Here is an 18,928-nt window from a genome sequence, read left to right as displayed (position 1 = left end):
GTGGCCACTACTGTATATCATGTTTCTCCACGGTTGTCGGATTTCAAAGTATAAAAATCTAATTAAGAATGGTTTCGTTTTGAGTATTTACACTTGAGCAGGCAAGAAGCACGATCATTTCCAAAGCTTTCGTGCCTTGCGAATAGCAGCCTCTCTTTTCCTTTACCTGCCATTGCCATTCTATGCCGCAATCACTCCACACTGTATCCCATATATCACACATCTACTCTTCTGGCTCCGAACACTGTTCACTCTCACACTTTGCCGTAATTTGATCCTTTTTTTTTTTTAGGTCCCTTTTTCCCTGCCTGTTACGAACAAGGAAGAAATTTAGACAGCTTCACGCAAATCCCAGAAGATGACACAATTGCTCCTCAAACAAGATCAAATTATAGCCTCACCCTAATTGATAAGAAGTCGATGAACACATGTAATACTCACATTATCACATATCTTATAACCTTAGCTATTGCTGGAACTCGAATTCCGATTCGTGACCTCCAAAATTCACCGGTAAGACTTATCACTGGGTCAACCGGGAAAAGCAAAAGATAATAAAATGTTAAAAGAAAATAGAATAAAACCACTGCATTGACTTGCCCATTTTTCAGTCAATCAGGATATGTACACGAGATGAGGTAGCGATGCAATGAAGTTATCTTAAGGGTGCTTTCATCTGTCATTAATCGACTTTTGGATGACCTCACCAACACCATGACAATAAAATAGAGCCTACATGCTTGGGTAGGACGTGCAGCCCATAGATGGATCTGGTATACATAATCTTTTCCCAACATAGAGGTTACTAATGCAGCATCCATCAATCAAAACTATTCCATCTCTCTCACTAGTCAGGAGTACTGCATGTAAGTAGATTAGGAGTCTACCACGATTGCATGCATTTTAACTGGATGTCCTCACTCTTTCAACATTTCCCTTGGACAATCTAACTTTGAAATAGGTCCTAGCCATCAAATCTTATATAAGATGTCAAAAAGCATTCAGTTTCATTCAGTCTTAGAACATTAATTCCACATCTATAACCATCAAACAACATCAAGAGGCATAAAAGTTGCCCACAACATGGACAGTATAAAAGTTCTTTATAAGAAGACCCAACAATCATACAAAATCTACAATATATATATATATATATAAGATGACACGAAGGGAGAAATTATACCACCATCACACTGCCACTATTGTTACTCAACCACCTGCTTGCTGTAACCACAAAGCTGGCATGTCATCACGTCAAGCATTACACTTGCACAATAGATAATCCAAACGTGCTCATCAAAACACGGAGAAAATAAGATTTAGCAATGAACCTTAAAATATTTTTTTGTGGATAAGTATACTAATGATCCTTGTACTAGTAAACTCACTATTATACATCATACATACTAAACAAAAAAGTGAAAAAAGAAAAATGAGTCTTCTATCATTTCAAGTATTTTCAGGTGATATCTTTCCTTGCTGTAGACTACATCCTATAAAATGTACAAGGGAATGCGGAGGAAGACACAGAGCTCATTCCCTAAAAGACAAAATCTAAGGAAAAAGAATGGATGATGTGATTCTATATATCGACTATTCACATGAACTTCTTATCAATATAGCCCCTCGTCACTCCTTTAAGATCTGTTGTCAGTCAATGTTCAAGTAATTGCGCTGCTCCTATTGCTCCTACCGCCAAAAACAAATCTATTGATAACCTGTGTTAGCAAATAACATCTGTCAAGCCTGAAAAAAATCCCCTAATCACATCATAAACAGGTATTTCAGGTCCTCCACTGTGAGGCGTGTCTGACGACCACCAGTTCCATCCTCCCCAAATGCAGATGCAACCATCTGTCTCTTCTTTTGCTGCAAAGAAAGGGAAAAAAAAAAAAAGAACAACTTGCATGAGCAAGGATTAAAATTAGAGAAATTATTGATAGGGACAACAATTACAAGTTTGAAGTCAATCATCATTGAACATAGCATAGATAAATGAAACATAGTTGTGTGGCCCAGAAAAAGACTGCACGATATTTCAGTTAATGATAGTTTTAGGTCATTGTTAAAAGAACAAAGCTGAAAATTGTCATTAAATATGCAAAAGGTTGAGCTCTGAACAGGACCACAAGTGTAATCTAATACCGTGATACATTTCCTTTTCTGTCTTGTCCAGTCACTCTGAAATAAAATCAGATCGAATTTTGACAAATTTATGCTCTGCCGTAAATTTGATTATAAATACAACAAAGTAACTTAAAGCAGTAGAAAACCAAATTTCCAAGAAAAAACTACAAAGTTATCAGTGTCAAAAAAACTGACCACCAAAATTAACAATAAACAAAATAGAGAATTACAAGAACACTTGGTGACAGTACCTGAAGGGCTAAGATACGATCTTCAACTGTATCTCTCACCGTTAACCGCAAAACCCTTACAGGACGAGTTTGCCCAATTCGGTGTGCTCTATCAATTGCTTGATCTTCAGTGGTAGGATTCCACCACAGGTCCAGAAGAACAACATGGCAAGCTGCAACCATGTTGAGACCAAGGCTAGCAGCTTTCAAAGACATGATCATAACAGACACCTACAACGAAAGGGATCCTGTTTTAATACATCCAAGGGGAACTAAAACTCAACTAAATGCAGGTACTTTGAATATCTTTATCTTCCTACAATGATAGGGAAAACAGAGATACAAACCTCAGGGAGGGTGTTAAAATCCTTCACAGCTTTATCTCTGGCGAGAACTGACATGGTTCCATCAAGTCTTCTGTATTGAATGGAAGAGTTCTTAAGACAATCTTCAAGCAAATCCAACATCCTGGTCCACTGGGAAAACACTATGGCTTTCTCTCCAACCACCCCGGCTAAACCATTAGAACCCTTTTCTACAGCCAAATTTTGTCTGCCAGGACTGTCCTCAAGTAGTTCCCCAACAGAGTTGCTGAGACATATGGCCTTTTTGTCAGAAGTATTCAGTGCAGAACTATTTATTGATGTACAACCCTCTGGTTTACACAATGAAAGCAGGAGCTCAAGAGCAGCCTTAATTTTGGTAGAACTATACGATTTAGCCTCAGAAAAGAGTTCAGCTGAGCCAACAGCTTCAGAAACAGAGCAATTGGGAGAACTACCCTCACCAGGATCGTCAGAGAGAGAACTGTTTAGTGTGGCTTTAGCAAATACCGAAGACGAAGTGAGTCTAGCTTTGCAATTTGTAACAGGGCACTGCTTATCATCACCAGTAAGATGTTCACTAATGCATTGGCCGCAGAAAACATGACCACATATCGAAACAACAGCATCTTCAGGGGGATCCTATTGATAAAACAGCAGGATTGCAGAACACAAAAACCACATCAATCTTTCATCTTGTTAGAGGAACTCTAAGGGTATTAGAAGAAAAACAATAGGTGACGGATATAACACCAGACAGAGAGTTAAAAATTTACATCAGAATTCAGACAAGATCACGCACTCATCATATGCCATTCTCATACGTAAGAGAAAAAGAAAAATGACCAAGAACCATAGCCCAAAGATAGACCTACCGTGATTGTATTATTTCTGTCATCATACTAGCTAGCTGGATTATCCAATATCCGATTAGTGTCAATAGCATCTACGATAATGTAAACAAATATTTTGACCATTTAATCAGTGGAAACAAAATTTTAAAAGTGAGGCAAGTGATCTATAAAGCACTTATGAAGTATACCTAGACCTACCATATTCAGCACCCAAAAACTAGTTAAACAGGTTAGACTTCTTATTAGCTGGCACAAGCATCTATACTTGTATCTAAAAAAAAAAAAAATTGTCTGGCAACTCCCAACCATGGAACCACTGGCTTTCAGACAGGGTATGAACTGAATCTAGTTCATGCCATTCTAACGTATTTGGAAACAAAAATTTTTTTTTATAAGTAAACGATTGTATTAATATAATAGGCATAGCCCAAGTACACAAGATGGACAAGAGGAAACACCCATCTAAGATGAAGAAAAGAAAACAAGAAAGTCATGAAGGCTTAGGCCATTAAAATCTACAGCTATAGCCCATAGGAATAAGGTTCTAACAAAAAGAGATCTAAGATCCTCAAATGAGCGCTCTCCTTGTCTTCGAACGTCCTGTCATTTCACTCTTGCCATAAGCACTACAGAATTCAAATTGGAACCATCTTCCACACGGCTGAGATTTGTGGAATACCTCCTAAATTTGTCCAACTAGCCAAAAGCGACTATGGCAGGCATCACCCAAGTTAACTCTAATCTGCTGAACACCTCATCCCATAACGCTCTAGCAACCTCACAATACAGTAGGAGATGATCCACAATCTCACCACTCTTACTGCACATTCAGCACCAATCTATTATGATCACCCCACGTTTCTACAAATTATCCGTCATCAAGATGTTACCTAGAGAAACTATCCATGCAAAGAATGTTGCTTTGGGAGGCACCAGATCCTCCTCCATGGAAACTGAATGTTTTGAGCCTGTGTGAGAGACTTGTAGAACGAATGAACAGAAAATGGGCCTTTACCTGCGGGTGCCCACCACATCATGTCATTTCCTTGGTTGCTCTGTCTCAAGGAGTACAGAAGCCAAAAAAAAGTCCTCAAAACTGTCAACTTCCCAATCTTGGGCCACCTTACTAAAGTTAATGTTCCACTGTATTTGATCCCAAGCTATCACCATAAAATCAGCCACTGAAGCTTCTTTCTCACATGCAATCCGGAATACTAAGGGGAATGAGTCTTTGAGGGCATTATTTCCACACCATGTCACTCCAGAATAAAATCTCCCAACACGAGTCTAGTATAACAAGAGAACACCCCCACTCCCGACTAATATGCTTCCAGATCCCCACTCCATAAGCCCCATTAACCTCCCCTCCCCCCCCCCAAAAAAAAAAAGAAAAAACTTCCATAAGGCTTCCGATTCCATATTATATCGCCACAATTATTTCCCGAATAATGTCCGATTGAACATCTTCAGATTTCTAATTCCCAACCCTCTCGAAGAAATTGGGGAACATACCTTATCCCATTTGACCAGATGAACTTTGAAGTCATCCCCCATACCACTCCAAAGAAAGTCCCTATGAAGTTTCTCAATCCGGGTCGCCACACTTGCAGGAATTGGGAAAAAAATATGTTGGTAGATTAAACAAAGTACTTTTGATTAAAATGATCCTGACACCTTTCGACAAGTACATCTCGTCCAACCCATCAATCTACGTTCAATCTTCTCAATCACTGTATCCCATATTGGTATAGCTCTTGAGGCAACCCCCAACGGTAGACCCAGGTAATTCATAGGAAGGGCGGAGACCTTACATCTAAAGTGTTAGCCAGCTGCCAAATGTTGCGAACATTACCAACTAGCACCAATTCTGATTTATCAAAGTTCACTTTCAAACCTGATGCCGCTTCAAAACAGAGTAAGAGTGCCCACAGTGCCCGCATCTGGTTTTGTTCTGCCTCACAGAAAATATGTGTATCATCTGCAAACAAGTGGGAAATGTTAATAGTACTCTTGTTGAGATCACCAACCGAGAATCCAACCATAAAACCATTGCGAACCAGAGCCGAGGTCATTCTACTAAGCGCCTCCATAACAATGACAAAAGAGTAAGGGATGTTAAAAAGCCAACTGGAGTACCATTTACCAACACAATTTCGCCGTTGATATGCACACCATATAATCCATGAACACCATCTCTCCCTGAAACCAGATCTCCCAAGCAAGTGGAGTAAGTAGTCTCAATTAACATGATCGTATGCCTTCTCCATATCTAACTTACATAGGATCCCCAGGTTACTAGATTTTTGTCTACTATCTAGGCATTCATTGGCGATGAGAACTAAGTTTAGGATTTGCCTACCTCATACAAACGCATTTTGGGGTTTTGTTATGATCTGCCTCAAAACCTCCCCTAAGCAGTTTGCAAGCACCTTGGAGATGATCTTATACACCCCATTCACTAGACTAATGGGCCAAAAATCATTTACCTCTGATGCCCCAATTGTCTAGGGAATTAGTGCCATAAAAGTGGCATTGAGGCTCTTCTCAAATTTTCTAACCAAGAACAACTCTTAGAAAACCTTCATTAAATCCTTCTTCACCACTTCCCAACAAGTTTGGAAGAATTCCATAGAAAATCCATCTAAATCAGGTGCTTTGTCTTTGGCCATTTTCCTCAACACGCCGTGAACCTCCATCTCCTCAAAGGGCCTCTCCAACCAAGAGACATTTTGCGGCTCAATAGAGTCAAAACCTAATCCATCAAGCTTTGGCCACCACCCCATTTGCTCGGTAAGCAAGTGTTCAAAGAAATCAACAACATGTTCTCTAATCACAAGGGCCTCTGTACATGCCGCACCATCTATATTCAGCATCTCAATGGTATTGGTTCTCTTGTGAGAATTGGCCACTCTATGAAAGAAGTTTGTACTTCGATCCCCTTCTTTCAACCACAATGCTCTAGATTTTTGGTGCCACGAGATCTCTTCCAATAAAATAATCCTCTAATTCAGAGACCACTTCTGACTTGCGAGATCCAAGGAAAGTACCTGGCCCTCCTGTATCCTCTCTAACTCCTATAACTCAAACATGGACTTCTTACGTTCACCTATGTCACCAAAGGTTTGTGTATTCCAAAGCTTTAAATATTTTTTTAAAGCTTTCAATTTACCTACAAGAATGAAACTAGGGGAGCCATGGATCTAATTTGAGGACCACCATTGCCAAACCCTGTCCACAAAGCCATCAATTTTCAGCCACATGTTTTCAAGTTTAAAGTACCGACACCCTACTTGGATACCCACCACAATCAAGCGTAATAGAAAAATGATCTGAACAGAGACGAGACAACCTCATTTGACATACATCCAGATAATGTGCTTCCCATTCCGATGAAACTAAAAATATGTCCAATCTAGACCACGTATGATTATTGGACCACGTGAATGCCCCACCAAACTCAAGTCGAAAATAAACTCCGAGAATTCTATATTGCTGGTCGCAGTCTACTTTCTCCTGAACATTCACTTGGATTTGTATTCAACTTATGCAAGTTATTTGTTACAAATAACAAATAACTTGCATAAGTTGAATACAAATCCAATTGAAAATGTGGAGGTAACTTGTTCTGCTCAGATTAGCCATCCTAAAGAGCTTATGCTCCTTGAGTGTAATCTAACTCCATAAAGCACCATTTTTAATAGAAACGTATGCATCAATAAAATGCTTTTGTCTGAATTCCAAGAAATGACTTTTTTAGTTAGAACGTCACTGAGAATTTTCCTTTTTCCACCATTACCTAATTATATATTGGATTGATTTGATAACCACACTCCCCTATTCCTACTCGATGGATAGGGGAAACAAAATAATCAAAAAACTGAGCAGGGTGGGTCTATTAAAGTAGGGCTGAAACTGGAAATTTTCATTTCAAGATTTGTCTGAAATTAAGCAAGCACTTGCACTTGCCAAGCATTCCAAATAAGTATCGGAGGGAAGCTTTTGGCCTCTCCCTCCCAAATCCCAACCACCATAGTGTGAATCCTTTTCTTGCATTGTGCTTACATCTCATAATTGACAAGATTGCAAGCAATGTGGTCACATCTCAAAAAATGGGAAAAAAAAAAGAATTGAGGATCCACCTTATGGAACAACTCCACCGTGGTTTCAAAGCATAAACTCAATCCAAATTCTATTCTTTACAATACTCAACCCAATTGAATTTTGAAAAACCAAGGATTGAATGAAGTGCACGAGCATTAGTATAAAGGTCAAAGCAAAGAAGCAAACACAAGTGATGCTAAAATGTTACTCAAATTCCTATGCCATCAAAATAGAAATTAAACAAGTAAATGAAAGAACGCCAAAACCTGTACTAACTACACATTAGCAATCAATTACTGAAAAGGTGAGAAAACAAGCACATAAATTTGCAACAAGACCGCACCTGATAGGAGAGATCCAAAAGGAACCTTATCAAGTAAAGCACACAAGTGCACATGCAAAGAAACGCATACTGGGAAAAGTCAGGAGAAAGAAGAGTAAGTACATACATTACAGATGCCACAGATTGCTAGAGATGCTTCCAAACAATTCAGAAGAGATATTTGTTTTTCGCGAGGAAGCTTCTTTGCCATCTCCACTGAGGATCTCCACAAAGAATTTGAATCATAAGGCCTAACAAGAAGGGGGTGGTCACAAGCTTGTCGAAGGCGCAAGAGCATTAACAAGATGTTAACATAATTTTGTTTGACAGTTCCAGCATCTGCATATTCCTGATATGACAAACATACAAGTGGTTCAGAGAACTACAGAAGGCAAATTAAGATGGCCACCGCAATAAAATTATGATCATATGAACATCAAAATCTATGAGCCTTTTCCATTACGAAAACAAATATCATAAGAAAAAGAAAAAGAAAGTCCCAATCAAATACAAACTTCCTTCACGGTGAAACCATACTTGAAACTGAGCACGTGAATCAGCCTCTAATCTGGAGTAGAAATTACGTTCTTCAACTGAAAAATCCACTTTTTTCAGTTCTATGAATTTGGGTGGCAGGCTAATAATAGGTTCCCCATCAAGAAGTGTGTCTACAGCAAACAATAGCCTTACTGTCAGATAATTATATCTCAGAGAAGTAAACTTTATATCAAAGACATGAGAATTGTAAGAGACTACATAATGGCAATACATCAAGACATTAAAAAAATAAACAAATACCTAGACATATAAATAAAATTTACCTCAAAATAAACTCACATTTTAACTTTTTTTTTTTATTGATAAACAAAATCTTATTGATCAAAAGAATAGGCACGAGCCCAAGAATACAAGATATATACAAGAGCATCACCTGTGCATTCTAGTTTAGTGACACATTTTGACTTTATTTGAGGTCATATGCAATTATTTGGATTCAATACTCATGGATCCTAGACAAAAATGGGTGAACCAATACATAATGATTTTCTTGGAGCCAACCCAAAGCTGTGTCAATCACCATACCTACAGATGATTCCTTAAAGCCACAGTAAGCATTGTCAAGGCTCACAATAGAAATAATCAATTCACTTCCATGCTTTTTAGTGGTATATCAGAAATTTAGTCTCAACTGAAAGAAAGAATAAAATAAATTCAAAAAATAAAAAGTGAAGATAGCAAAATGTAAAAGAAATTTATTGTGGATGGTTTGTAAACAGAGTATACATGGTCACAGCACAGAGAGGCAGACCCCAGCTATGCAAGAAGCATCTAGATGGCAGAGTAAACGGGGATTCGACACACCTAACAATTTCTATTGTAAAAGCAGATCCAGAAAAACTAAAACATCAGATAAGCATCATTGTTATTGAAGGAGAAATAAATAATACGTGATCTCACCTTTGGTGCGGCGTAACATTATTGTCTTCAGGACAGCTTGTAGCTTCTTGTACCCTTTTGCTGGACTTCTATTGATAGGGATCTTTATTGTAGAACAGAATGACGTATATAAAGCATAAGGATCATATCTGAGAAATTTGAAGTAACTGTAAAGATCATCAATTGCATTTTGGATTGGAGTCCCAGACAAGCACCACCTTCGTTTAGCACGAAGACCCCAACAGGCCCTAGCTACTTGAGTTCTGTGATTCTTTATGCTTTGGGCCTCATCCAAGACAACCCTAAACCATCCCACCTTTCCAAGAGGACGAGCAGCAGATTCGAGTAGTGCACAATCCGAACCCTTCTTATTTTTTAAGCATTTTTTAATAGAGCTAGGAAGACATTTCCTTTTCCTGCTAGATGAAAAGCCAGCATCATCTTCTGGCTTTCCTTTCTCATCATCTTCTTCATCTGCAAAAGACTGTTTTGGGACCTCCATGCTGACAATTGAATATGTTGTGAGGACAACATCATACTTAGTCAGCTCGCAGGGATCCTTTGTCCGGTTGCTTCCATGGTATACAAGCACAGACAGATTAGCCTTGCTAGTTACCTTACTACTCAACTCCTCAGCCCATTGCCGTAGAACACTTGTAGGACAAACGATAAGGGTTCCAGCAGATGGCCTTCCCTTAAATTGGACCAAAGGATTCAGGCTCTGGACCCGACTTCCGTTTGACATCACTTGTTGCAAATCAGCGTCTTGCTCCATTCCATCAAGTGCAGGAAGAGCATCATCATCCTCATCCAAATTTAGAGTTTCGAACTCCCTTTGTTTTACATCATGACAGGATCTTAAAGATGGAGGCCTTTCCTTCAGAATAAGTGCAATTGTTGATACTGTTTTTCCCAATCCCTGCAAGAACATGGTTATATAAACCCACAATAGATATTAGGACAGCTCTTGTCATCCACCAAGTGGTGTAAAAAATAAGACAAGAACATCAACCTGATCATCTGCAAGAATGCCTCCCGAGCAGTGTAAGCTAGCTGTCTCCTTTTGAACCATCCATGACAAAGCAATTCTCTGTCCAGGACATTAGCTAATATTAAGTAGACAACAATCATAGACATACACAAAGGCTAGGGACAAGCAAAGTGCAGGTCACAAAGGCAACAAGGAAGAATTGACTTCTAGTTTTGAATCCCATCGTTACCAGCCAGGGTGTAGCCTAGTGGTCAACAGACAAACTTGAAATGACATATAGACTCAAACAACCTGGGTTTGAGTCCACCTAGGAGTTCACCTGGGTTACCACCTAGGTGATGTCATGGACCACTTGGCAAACATTATCTCTGAGCCCATTTCAGGAATATTGACCCCTTAGTGTAAAAAGGTTTTTGTCCACACTGACGTGAACCACTTGGCAGACACAACACACATTTGGGGAAAAGACAAGAAACTCGTTCTGGACATCTGTTGGAAGAAAACATCCCAGCTCTCAACTTCTATTTTAACAATCAAAAACAAAGTTAGGGTATGTGCTATTCCATCCTCACCACTGGGGATCATCTGTTGACAGACTGCCTCATATTTAAGGAATAGTTTGAATATTTACATAGTGCCTTTGAAACAAATGAGATTTCCATAATCACCCAATGCAATTTCGTTTTACGATCTCTGTATCAAAGAGCAATGCCTATTACAGGCATCCATACCCATATCTGACTCCATTTTGTTCACAGGCTGCAGTACATGACCCCTGAATACATAATCATAAGAGTTCTAATTGGGCCCAATCCAAGCACTTCTCATAAGTGTCTTGCTATATGTTCAAATGCCATAAGACAACTCTAAACAACAGCGTTCCAAAAACAAAAAAGTGAGATATATTGAAAGAGAAGAAACAATCACAAACCTGATGTCTTAGTAAAGGAACTGCCAGATCTCCATCAGGTGGACTAGCTTCCGACTTTGGCTGCGAAAGATCCTGAAATGCATAGCATACTCTAATCTCATCAAGGTTACAGTGAAAAACCACCTTCAAGGTACTATTCATAAAATAAGATCAAAAGATAGCAGCCTCAATGCTTCCACAGTGACACCGTATTTCAGTGCCACTAAGAGCAGGCAAAACTGATAATCCAAGCTAACAGAACTAACCTGCAATGCAACTTGTAAAACCAACCTCTCATCTCTTGTCTTATGCCTTGTGCCTCCTACACCTGTGTGATGAAGGGAATTGCTAAATGTAGAGGGTTGTGAAGTAATAATAGAATTCCCATTTGCCAGAGAACGATTAGTGGGTGGGGGATGACTCATATCTTCAATGATACATATGTCAGAGTCATCCTCGACATGAGATTTGTCTGAGAAATCTTTACAATTTAAGTCAGTCCAGACTTCTGAAAAATGAGAGTCCATGCTCTTGGATCCAACCATTTTACCTTCACTTTCATCCTTAATGCAATCAAACAGCATCTTGCTCGAAGTGGGTGGCTGAACACCGGGAAAATATAGTTCTGATGCACTTAAATTCAAACATCCACCATCAATGTCAGCTTCACTGGAAATTTCATTAGCTGAGTCTTGAGAGTGCCGACCTCTCTTGGAAGCAATTATTATGTCTTCTTTCTCATGTTTTATGTGATTGTGCTTCTGAGATGATGTAGAATGAAGATTACCAAATGACTGGTTCAGGTCTCTGTCAACAAAAAAATTGTAGGCAGCTTCTTCAAAAGCTTCAACAGAATTGCTACTAGGTGCCATCAATTCATCAGTTACTTCATCCTTCAGATAAGTTGCTTGCTCTTTGCTTGAAATGTATGATGGAGTGCAATTTTCAGCATCAGATGAAGAATTTCCTGAGACTGATGACATATTACCTTCATATGTAAAATTCCATCCCTTAACATCTGAATAATCTGTCATCAACACCTCTGAGACGGATCCACCATTTATTTCCTTCAAATTACTCAAATTCAGCTTACTACTTGAGCAGGCACTAGCATCAGAAAATTCCCCAATTTCATCCTTCATGTTTGCAATCATTCCCTCATTAGCCAATGAGTATTGAGAACTATAGCTACTAGGTATATAATGCTGTGAGAAATCATCAACAAGTGTATTTTCCATATTCATGCCATAATTCATAGCAGAGTAACGGTCGGTTATGTCTCTTATAACATCATAACCTTGACAAATTGTAGACTCAGTAGAAGTTACATTTTGTGAGGACATAACTACATCCATGAAGGATATTCCCATATATGTACATGGCTTAGTTTCTTGTGGTCCAAATATATCCACGCCATTTTCAATCAAAGCACCATTGTTTGCAAAGTTCACATCAACATCCTCAACAACAGGGTCGTGTGAGGTATCTGCAATCGCCAGAAATATTAATTAGTCTTCCAACTAAGTTCTGAGAAACAATGCAAACTGCAATGCAATTATCTAGGAAAGACTCTCCAACCAACAACATAAATGCCAATATGCCACTACTTTAAGTCAAATTTACACATACATTTGGAATCAACATCCACACATAAATGCTGACACTGGAGTTCAGTTTCATCCTTGGGAAAATCAAGATAAGAATTATCTCCACAATCTGAAACATTGCAGGCATCTCTATCAACAAAGTTTTTTTTTTACATATAAATAGAGCAATTTTATTAGATGCAAAGAAGGGCACAACCTAAGTACACGAAAGGAGACATCCAACAAGCAAGAAGAAGAAGAAAAGCAAAAGATTTTGAAGTCTAGAAAACCAGAGAATTGGAAGCCTCGGTGAGCAGCCATCGAAACATATAGGGTGAATAATAGAATAGCTTTTAATTTTGTCATCCTCCTTTCTCAGTCTTCAAATATATAGGAGAGCTATCCTCCAAACTTCTGAATTGTTATGACATTCATAGGGATTTTGCCAACAACTCCCCTCGTTGGGGGCATAATTCACTAAATCCCAAAAGCGTTGAATATCACTGCCCATAAGTCCCTAGCCAAATCACAATGTAGCAGAAGGTAACTGATCCTTTTCCCATTCTTCTTTCACGTAGGGAACCAATCCATTACTACAGTATATCTATTAATTATCCCTCATTAAGATCTTGCCTAAGACTGCCAATAATATAAAAAGTAAATATAAATAAATAAAGTAGGTGCCTTGTTTCTCCAAATGCACTTCAATAACAATGATGAGCCAGCTGGAGGGAGCAGCCCATTAAAGAAGGATTTAATTTTAATGGGATCCTGCAAATATTATCATTGTCACCCTCTTCTATGCCAAAAAGGATTTGAGCTTTCTGAAAATAGATGACAACATCTCCATCTCCCAATCCTGAGCTTCTCTAGTAAAATTTACATATAGTTGGGCATACCATCTGAAATATGCAAGTGCTCAGCAACGAAAGGCTCGCTAAATTGGGATAATTGAAACAACTCTGGGAAGATAGTATGGCTCCCTCGTCGGAGTTAAATGAAAATGGTGTACTGCTAAGGTCTGAAAGAGATGTAGAATCCGATACCACCCTAGAGGTGAAGGAACTTGCTGTCAGTGAGTCACCCCAGAATCTCCAATGGGTCTGAAACCATTGGAGAGAACCGATGGAGTTGCTGGAGAACCAATGAGCTTGGCATTGGTGCCTTGTATAGAGGAATGTCTAGAGGCGGGAGTGCAGTTGGATGCTGTGTCTGGGGATAATGTTGCTCCCTTGGTCTCTCTTCCTCCAATTTTGTGGGAATTTCACATGGAGAATGTAAAGACCAATTTAAAGAACTAATCACTGCAATTGAGGCAAGCCACGCGCTTGAAACCAAATCAAGTTTCAAGAAAAACAGGGAGTTACAACGTCTTCCTTGGGCAATCAATCACGACACTAAGAGTGGTAGTTCAACTAGAGGGAAGTCCAAAGAGAGGGCATTGTGAAGTTTTAGTTCTAAAGGAGGAAATAAGAGGTTGGGGTTGGGTTTTTGGGTAGCGTCTTAGTTCTACGGGGAAACAAGGGGTTGGGGTCGAGCTTAGTGTATTTTGGGTTGTTTTTCACGGGTTTTTTGGGTCATTGGGGTCAATGGGCAAGGTGTTTTCTTGTATACATCAGTGTCCTTGGTTATTCCTTTTTGATATATATAATATTTTTACTTATAAAAAAAAAGATAGTTTTCAATGGTTGGTCCCCGCAACATCATACCAAAATCTGGTTTTCGACCTGTCACCCACCTTATATCAAATAAAACTGGAGAGAAGTCCCCCAGCCTCTTCTAAGAGCTCTCCATACCCCAATCCCAGAAGGCTCGCTAACCTCATTCGAACACCATCCTCCCCACATGCTACCATATTTGGCTTCCACCACCAGTTGCTATAAAGCTTCCCACTCCCTGGAATACCTCCAAAGCCGTTTCCCCAACAAAACACAAACAAAAGCAAATTTCTAATCCTCAAACTGTCTGACAAGAGTGGAGTGCAAATCAACTAGGTGGAGCTTAAATTCATTACCAATTCCTTCTCACAAGAAGCCTCTCTGGACCTTCTCAAAAATGTCAGTCTAATCCTACAGAGATGGAGAATGGAGGCAAGTAATAGGTAGGTAAGTAACAAAGAGTACTTTTAATCAAAGTGTCCCCTCTATCAGCAAAACTAGAAGCTGCATTGCACAGTAGTCACTCAATCAAGGGAGACCTAGTACTCTCCGTGAAGGATGACTCATGCTACGGTAGTATTGAAAACTAGCCTCTGAGACTCCTACTCAACTTCCAGGGCAATCATCCACAAGATTCAGCCTGTGTGGAGGGTTCTATTTTTAAAGTGTCAAAGACCATGATAGAGCTCACTTCCGAATTTGAAGCTTCTAAAGTTGTATAAAAGAAAAATGTGAGAAGACTCATAAATTCAGCCTATAAAGGCAATCCTTCTGACAACTGAGACCTAAAGAAATAAGAATGGAAAGAAATGATCAAACGTAAACTCTAAGTATCAATGTTATATCCCCCATATCTCATGGTAATTTGAGGAGGCGTCAACATCCCACTACCAGTGCTCAGAGAAAGAAAAAAGGTTCAAAAAGAGGAGTATTTAGTGATCTCAAAAGCAGCAAGGAGAATGCGGGACATGGGAGGAAAGTAAGCATGTCAGCATAAATGGTTAACCTGTTTGAAACTGCATATTTGCATCGTTGCCAACATCACGAGTTGATTCACCTTGTGACATGCTGTTCAACGATGGATCCTCCAGATTGCTCTGCAATTTAATATGGAAAAAAATCAGTCCACAAGAAAAAAAAATGCTACTTTAAAGTTCAGTTTGCTGGGATTATGGCTTAGATATTTTGAGAAATCAAGCCCGCAAATTCTTTTGCAGGAGTTCAAGTATATCAGCTCCCTAAGGAAAAGAAATATTAACACTACATTTAAATGCAAAATGGGACCAAAAGAACACCAAGGTATAAACCAGGAGATACACCCACAGAGGATATATCCAAGCTCATCCAATTGAAAATTAAAAGCACCGCTCCACAAAGGATGGTCATTGTCCATCACAATACCGCACTAATAGGCTTGGGATATAAAAAAGCATACCATTCAAAGCTGCAATTGGTAGAAGTCCTAATAGGCTTTGATTGTAAGATCGTTGGGTCATGGGTGGTCAACCAATTGCAACTTCGGATGGTATTGAGAATATTTCATCTTGTTCTCCCTAATTCTCAGAAACCTCAGTTAAGTATCAAAAAATCCAAATAAACCTCAGACAACTCGGGCTCCCTTAAACATACTAGCGTTTCTCTCACGCCAGTATCCATACAATACCAACGGATACTGAAACAGAATGCCAGAGCATCGAAATGCACTGATACCCACAAACACGCACATAAGCCGGGTCCGATTAGCAAGAGTTTAGTACTACGCACTATAATACCCTTTCAATCGAAGTTACCCAAATTCAGAGATGGCAAAATCTACACGGGGTTTTCCAAAAACTACCTGCAAAGGCTGGGGCTCCTCTCTAAGAATGTGATAGAGCGTATCGACGTCGATGGACATGTCCTCGTTGCCAAATTCATCGACGGCGGAGAAATCGCCGCGCGTCCAAACGTTCGAGCCGTCGTCCGTCATCAACATGATCCAGAAAGTCTCTCTCAAAAACCCGACTCTCCCTCTCTCCCGCACCCTCTTCAAACCCTAACACAGAAGGATATAATCGGCGAGTTCCGATCCGAATAAGACCAAAACAGCATCTCTCCCCGAAACGACGACGAAATTGTCCGACCCAGGGGGCGGATTCTTTGATTCACAAAGAGAGAGTCAAGAGTAGCTTTCGGAGAAGTTTCGCAATGCGACCTTTTCTTGAAAAGAAAAGGAAAAGGCAAACAAAAAATAAAAATAATGAGGGGGGAGGGGGGCGTGAAGTACGTGGTGATGATTGGTGGGAGGGTGTCGCAGGTTTAAATAGGATTCGGTGCGTACGATAACGGACGTATGGGTTTCAGCTTTGGGTTCCGGGGCCTCGCCAGCCGGCACAGCACACATGGGTGAGGTGCGGAGCGTCTGCGCCGCGTGGTCAGTTTTCACACTCTTTTTAAGTCTTAACACACTTGGATTTCATGCGACTCGATGCACGATATATAAAAGTCAATGATGTCGGTGCCAATCTTGCCTGTCATCTACTAACAATTCTCTAAATAGATAAACTCTTGTGTAATAGATAATTATCTAAACCATACTTTAATCACAATCCAACGGACAAGGATGGGTCTAGACATGTGATATGACACAATTTTAATTTTAATAATTTAGAAAGTAAAATGCAAGATTTTGATAATTTAATTGTGGACTTGTTTTGATAATCTTAGTATTCTATTCTTGACAAGTTTTGACTACTAATTACTGTTAAATATGGGATTGTAGGAATAGTATTTGGGAAAGAGGACTTGCTTTCGTGTGGTTTGACAAAAGTTTTTCATTTGATCTAGTTTGTGTATTCAGTATTTTCAGAATATTTTATTATTATTTATTATTTTTCATATATTTTTTATTATTATTCAATATTTTATCATTACTTTTTCACTATTATTCACATAATATTTAAAAATATCTCGCAACTTGCTATTTACGAGAGTTCAAAATTTATATCTACACTGCCTTGACTGTATTTGGGAACATATTCATGGATGCATCCTTTTTCTTAGGAGGGGGAGGGGGTTCAAAAGTTAATTTCTATAGCCTACCTTGTTAAATAACACCTTATAAATATTCAAGGAATTTCTTTAATTTTGGGAGGCCAAACATTAACCTAATTCTGTCCGTAGGTGGTTTATTATTCACTTTAAGAGCTTGTTTGAGATTGAACTAGGAAATATAACTTTTTATTACAGTGCTTTTAATTGTAGAATTTTATTAAAAAGTTATACTACTTAAAAACTGTTTACTATTTGGTGAACATACACTTGAAGTATTTTTAAAATTAGTTATGGTGGTTTTTTAAAAAATGTAGCATTATTTGTATAGATTTTTCAATAAAAACTTCAATTTGATACTTTTCAAAAAAGTGAATTTTTAAATTTTTTAAAATGCTAAAAATACTTTTTATAAATTTATTAAAAATACTATCTTTCTTTAAATGAGCTTTTAAACTATTAAAATACTTTTTTAACCTTCAAATTCAACCCCCAAACATTCACTAAGGATGGTTTTCATTACCCGCAATCTATGGAAGTGGCTAAAGAGAGGGATCTAGACACCTGTGAAGTAAAACTATGATGGATGCATCTCTAGCCATCTCATGTGATGGATCCAACCATCCTGTGAGATGGCAAGATCCACCTATTTTAAAATGGAAAAATATTGGGAGCAGTTATTTTTACACATTCTACATAGTATTATACAAATCACAAATTTCTCAAATTCAAAAGTACTATCGGACTAAGAGAGCTGATGAGAGAGATCGGAGATAAGAGAGAGACCGAGATGAGAGAGAGGAGAGAGAAAAAGCCGGCAAAAGAGATAACTGATGAGAGAGAGCCGCTGATGAGAGAAGCTAGAGAGAGAGATGATGAGAGAGAGGAAGAGAGAGGGGGTAGAAGCCAGAAGGTCCGGTGTGTTTTGCACAAAAAAAAAAAAAACAGAAATAGCCACGTAGTGTGTGCAATGTGTGCACAGCTACAGCAACTGCTCTGTAACAATACTCTTTTAAAATTCATTTGGCTGTTTTAAAGACTATAATAAAAAATTTGAAGTGAATGTGGTAAATGATTTTTTCATCGAAATTACGTTTTGAAAATACTCCTACGTTACACGTGTAAAGAATGAGTAATGTTATATATAGTTATTGAGTATGCAAGCGCTGTATAATTATTTTGAGAAAGAATAAGGTTTACTATTAAATAATTAATTATTTTTATGTGAATTTTATATTTACTTTTTTTTTTTTTAAAAAATGATCATGCGACGCTTACCAACTCTATAACCATAAATATCATTTCTAATATATGATAATCAAATATATTCGATTTAATATAATACTTTATATCTATTTT

At 38.6% G+C, this 18,928-nt stretch overlaps 1 protein-coding gene across 1 annotated transcript; it reads right to left on the bottom strand.

The window, feature by feature from the left end:
- Positions 1-1,326: 1,326 nt before the first annotated feature.
- LOC121266790 (helicase-like transcription factor CHR28) lies at positions 1,327-16,958 on the bottom strand. Its single transcript, XM_041170613.1, has 11 exons — positions 16,377-16,958; positions 15,546-15,636; positions 11,562-12,781; positions 11,317-11,388; positions 10,407-10,484; positions 9,416-10,313; positions 8,495-8,625; positions 8,085-8,306; positions 2,705-3,322; positions 2,379-2,588; positions 1,327-1,869 (listed from the first exon to the last, which is right to left on the bottom strand). Exons 1-11 carry the CDS (start codon positions 16,512-16,514, stop codon positions 1,765-1,767), a joined length of 3,783 nt encoding a protein of 1,260 aa, XP_041026547.1. The 5' UTR covers positions 16,515-16,958; the 3' UTR covers positions 1,327-1,764.
- Positions 16,959-18,928: the final 1,970 nt, after the last annotated feature.

This window comes from Juglans microcarpa x Juglans regia, chromosome 5S (assembly GCF_004785595.1).
Source record: "Juglans microcarpa x Juglans regia isolate MS1-56 chromosome 5S, Jm3101_v1.0, whole genome shotgun sequence".
Classification (NCBI taxonomy): domain Eukaryota; kingdom Viridiplantae; phylum Streptophyta; class Magnoliopsida; order Fagales; family Juglandaceae; genus Juglans; species Juglans microcarpa x Juglans regia.
Note: the sequence above shows the minus strand (reverse complement) of the source record. Positions and strands in the feature narration are given on the sequence as shown.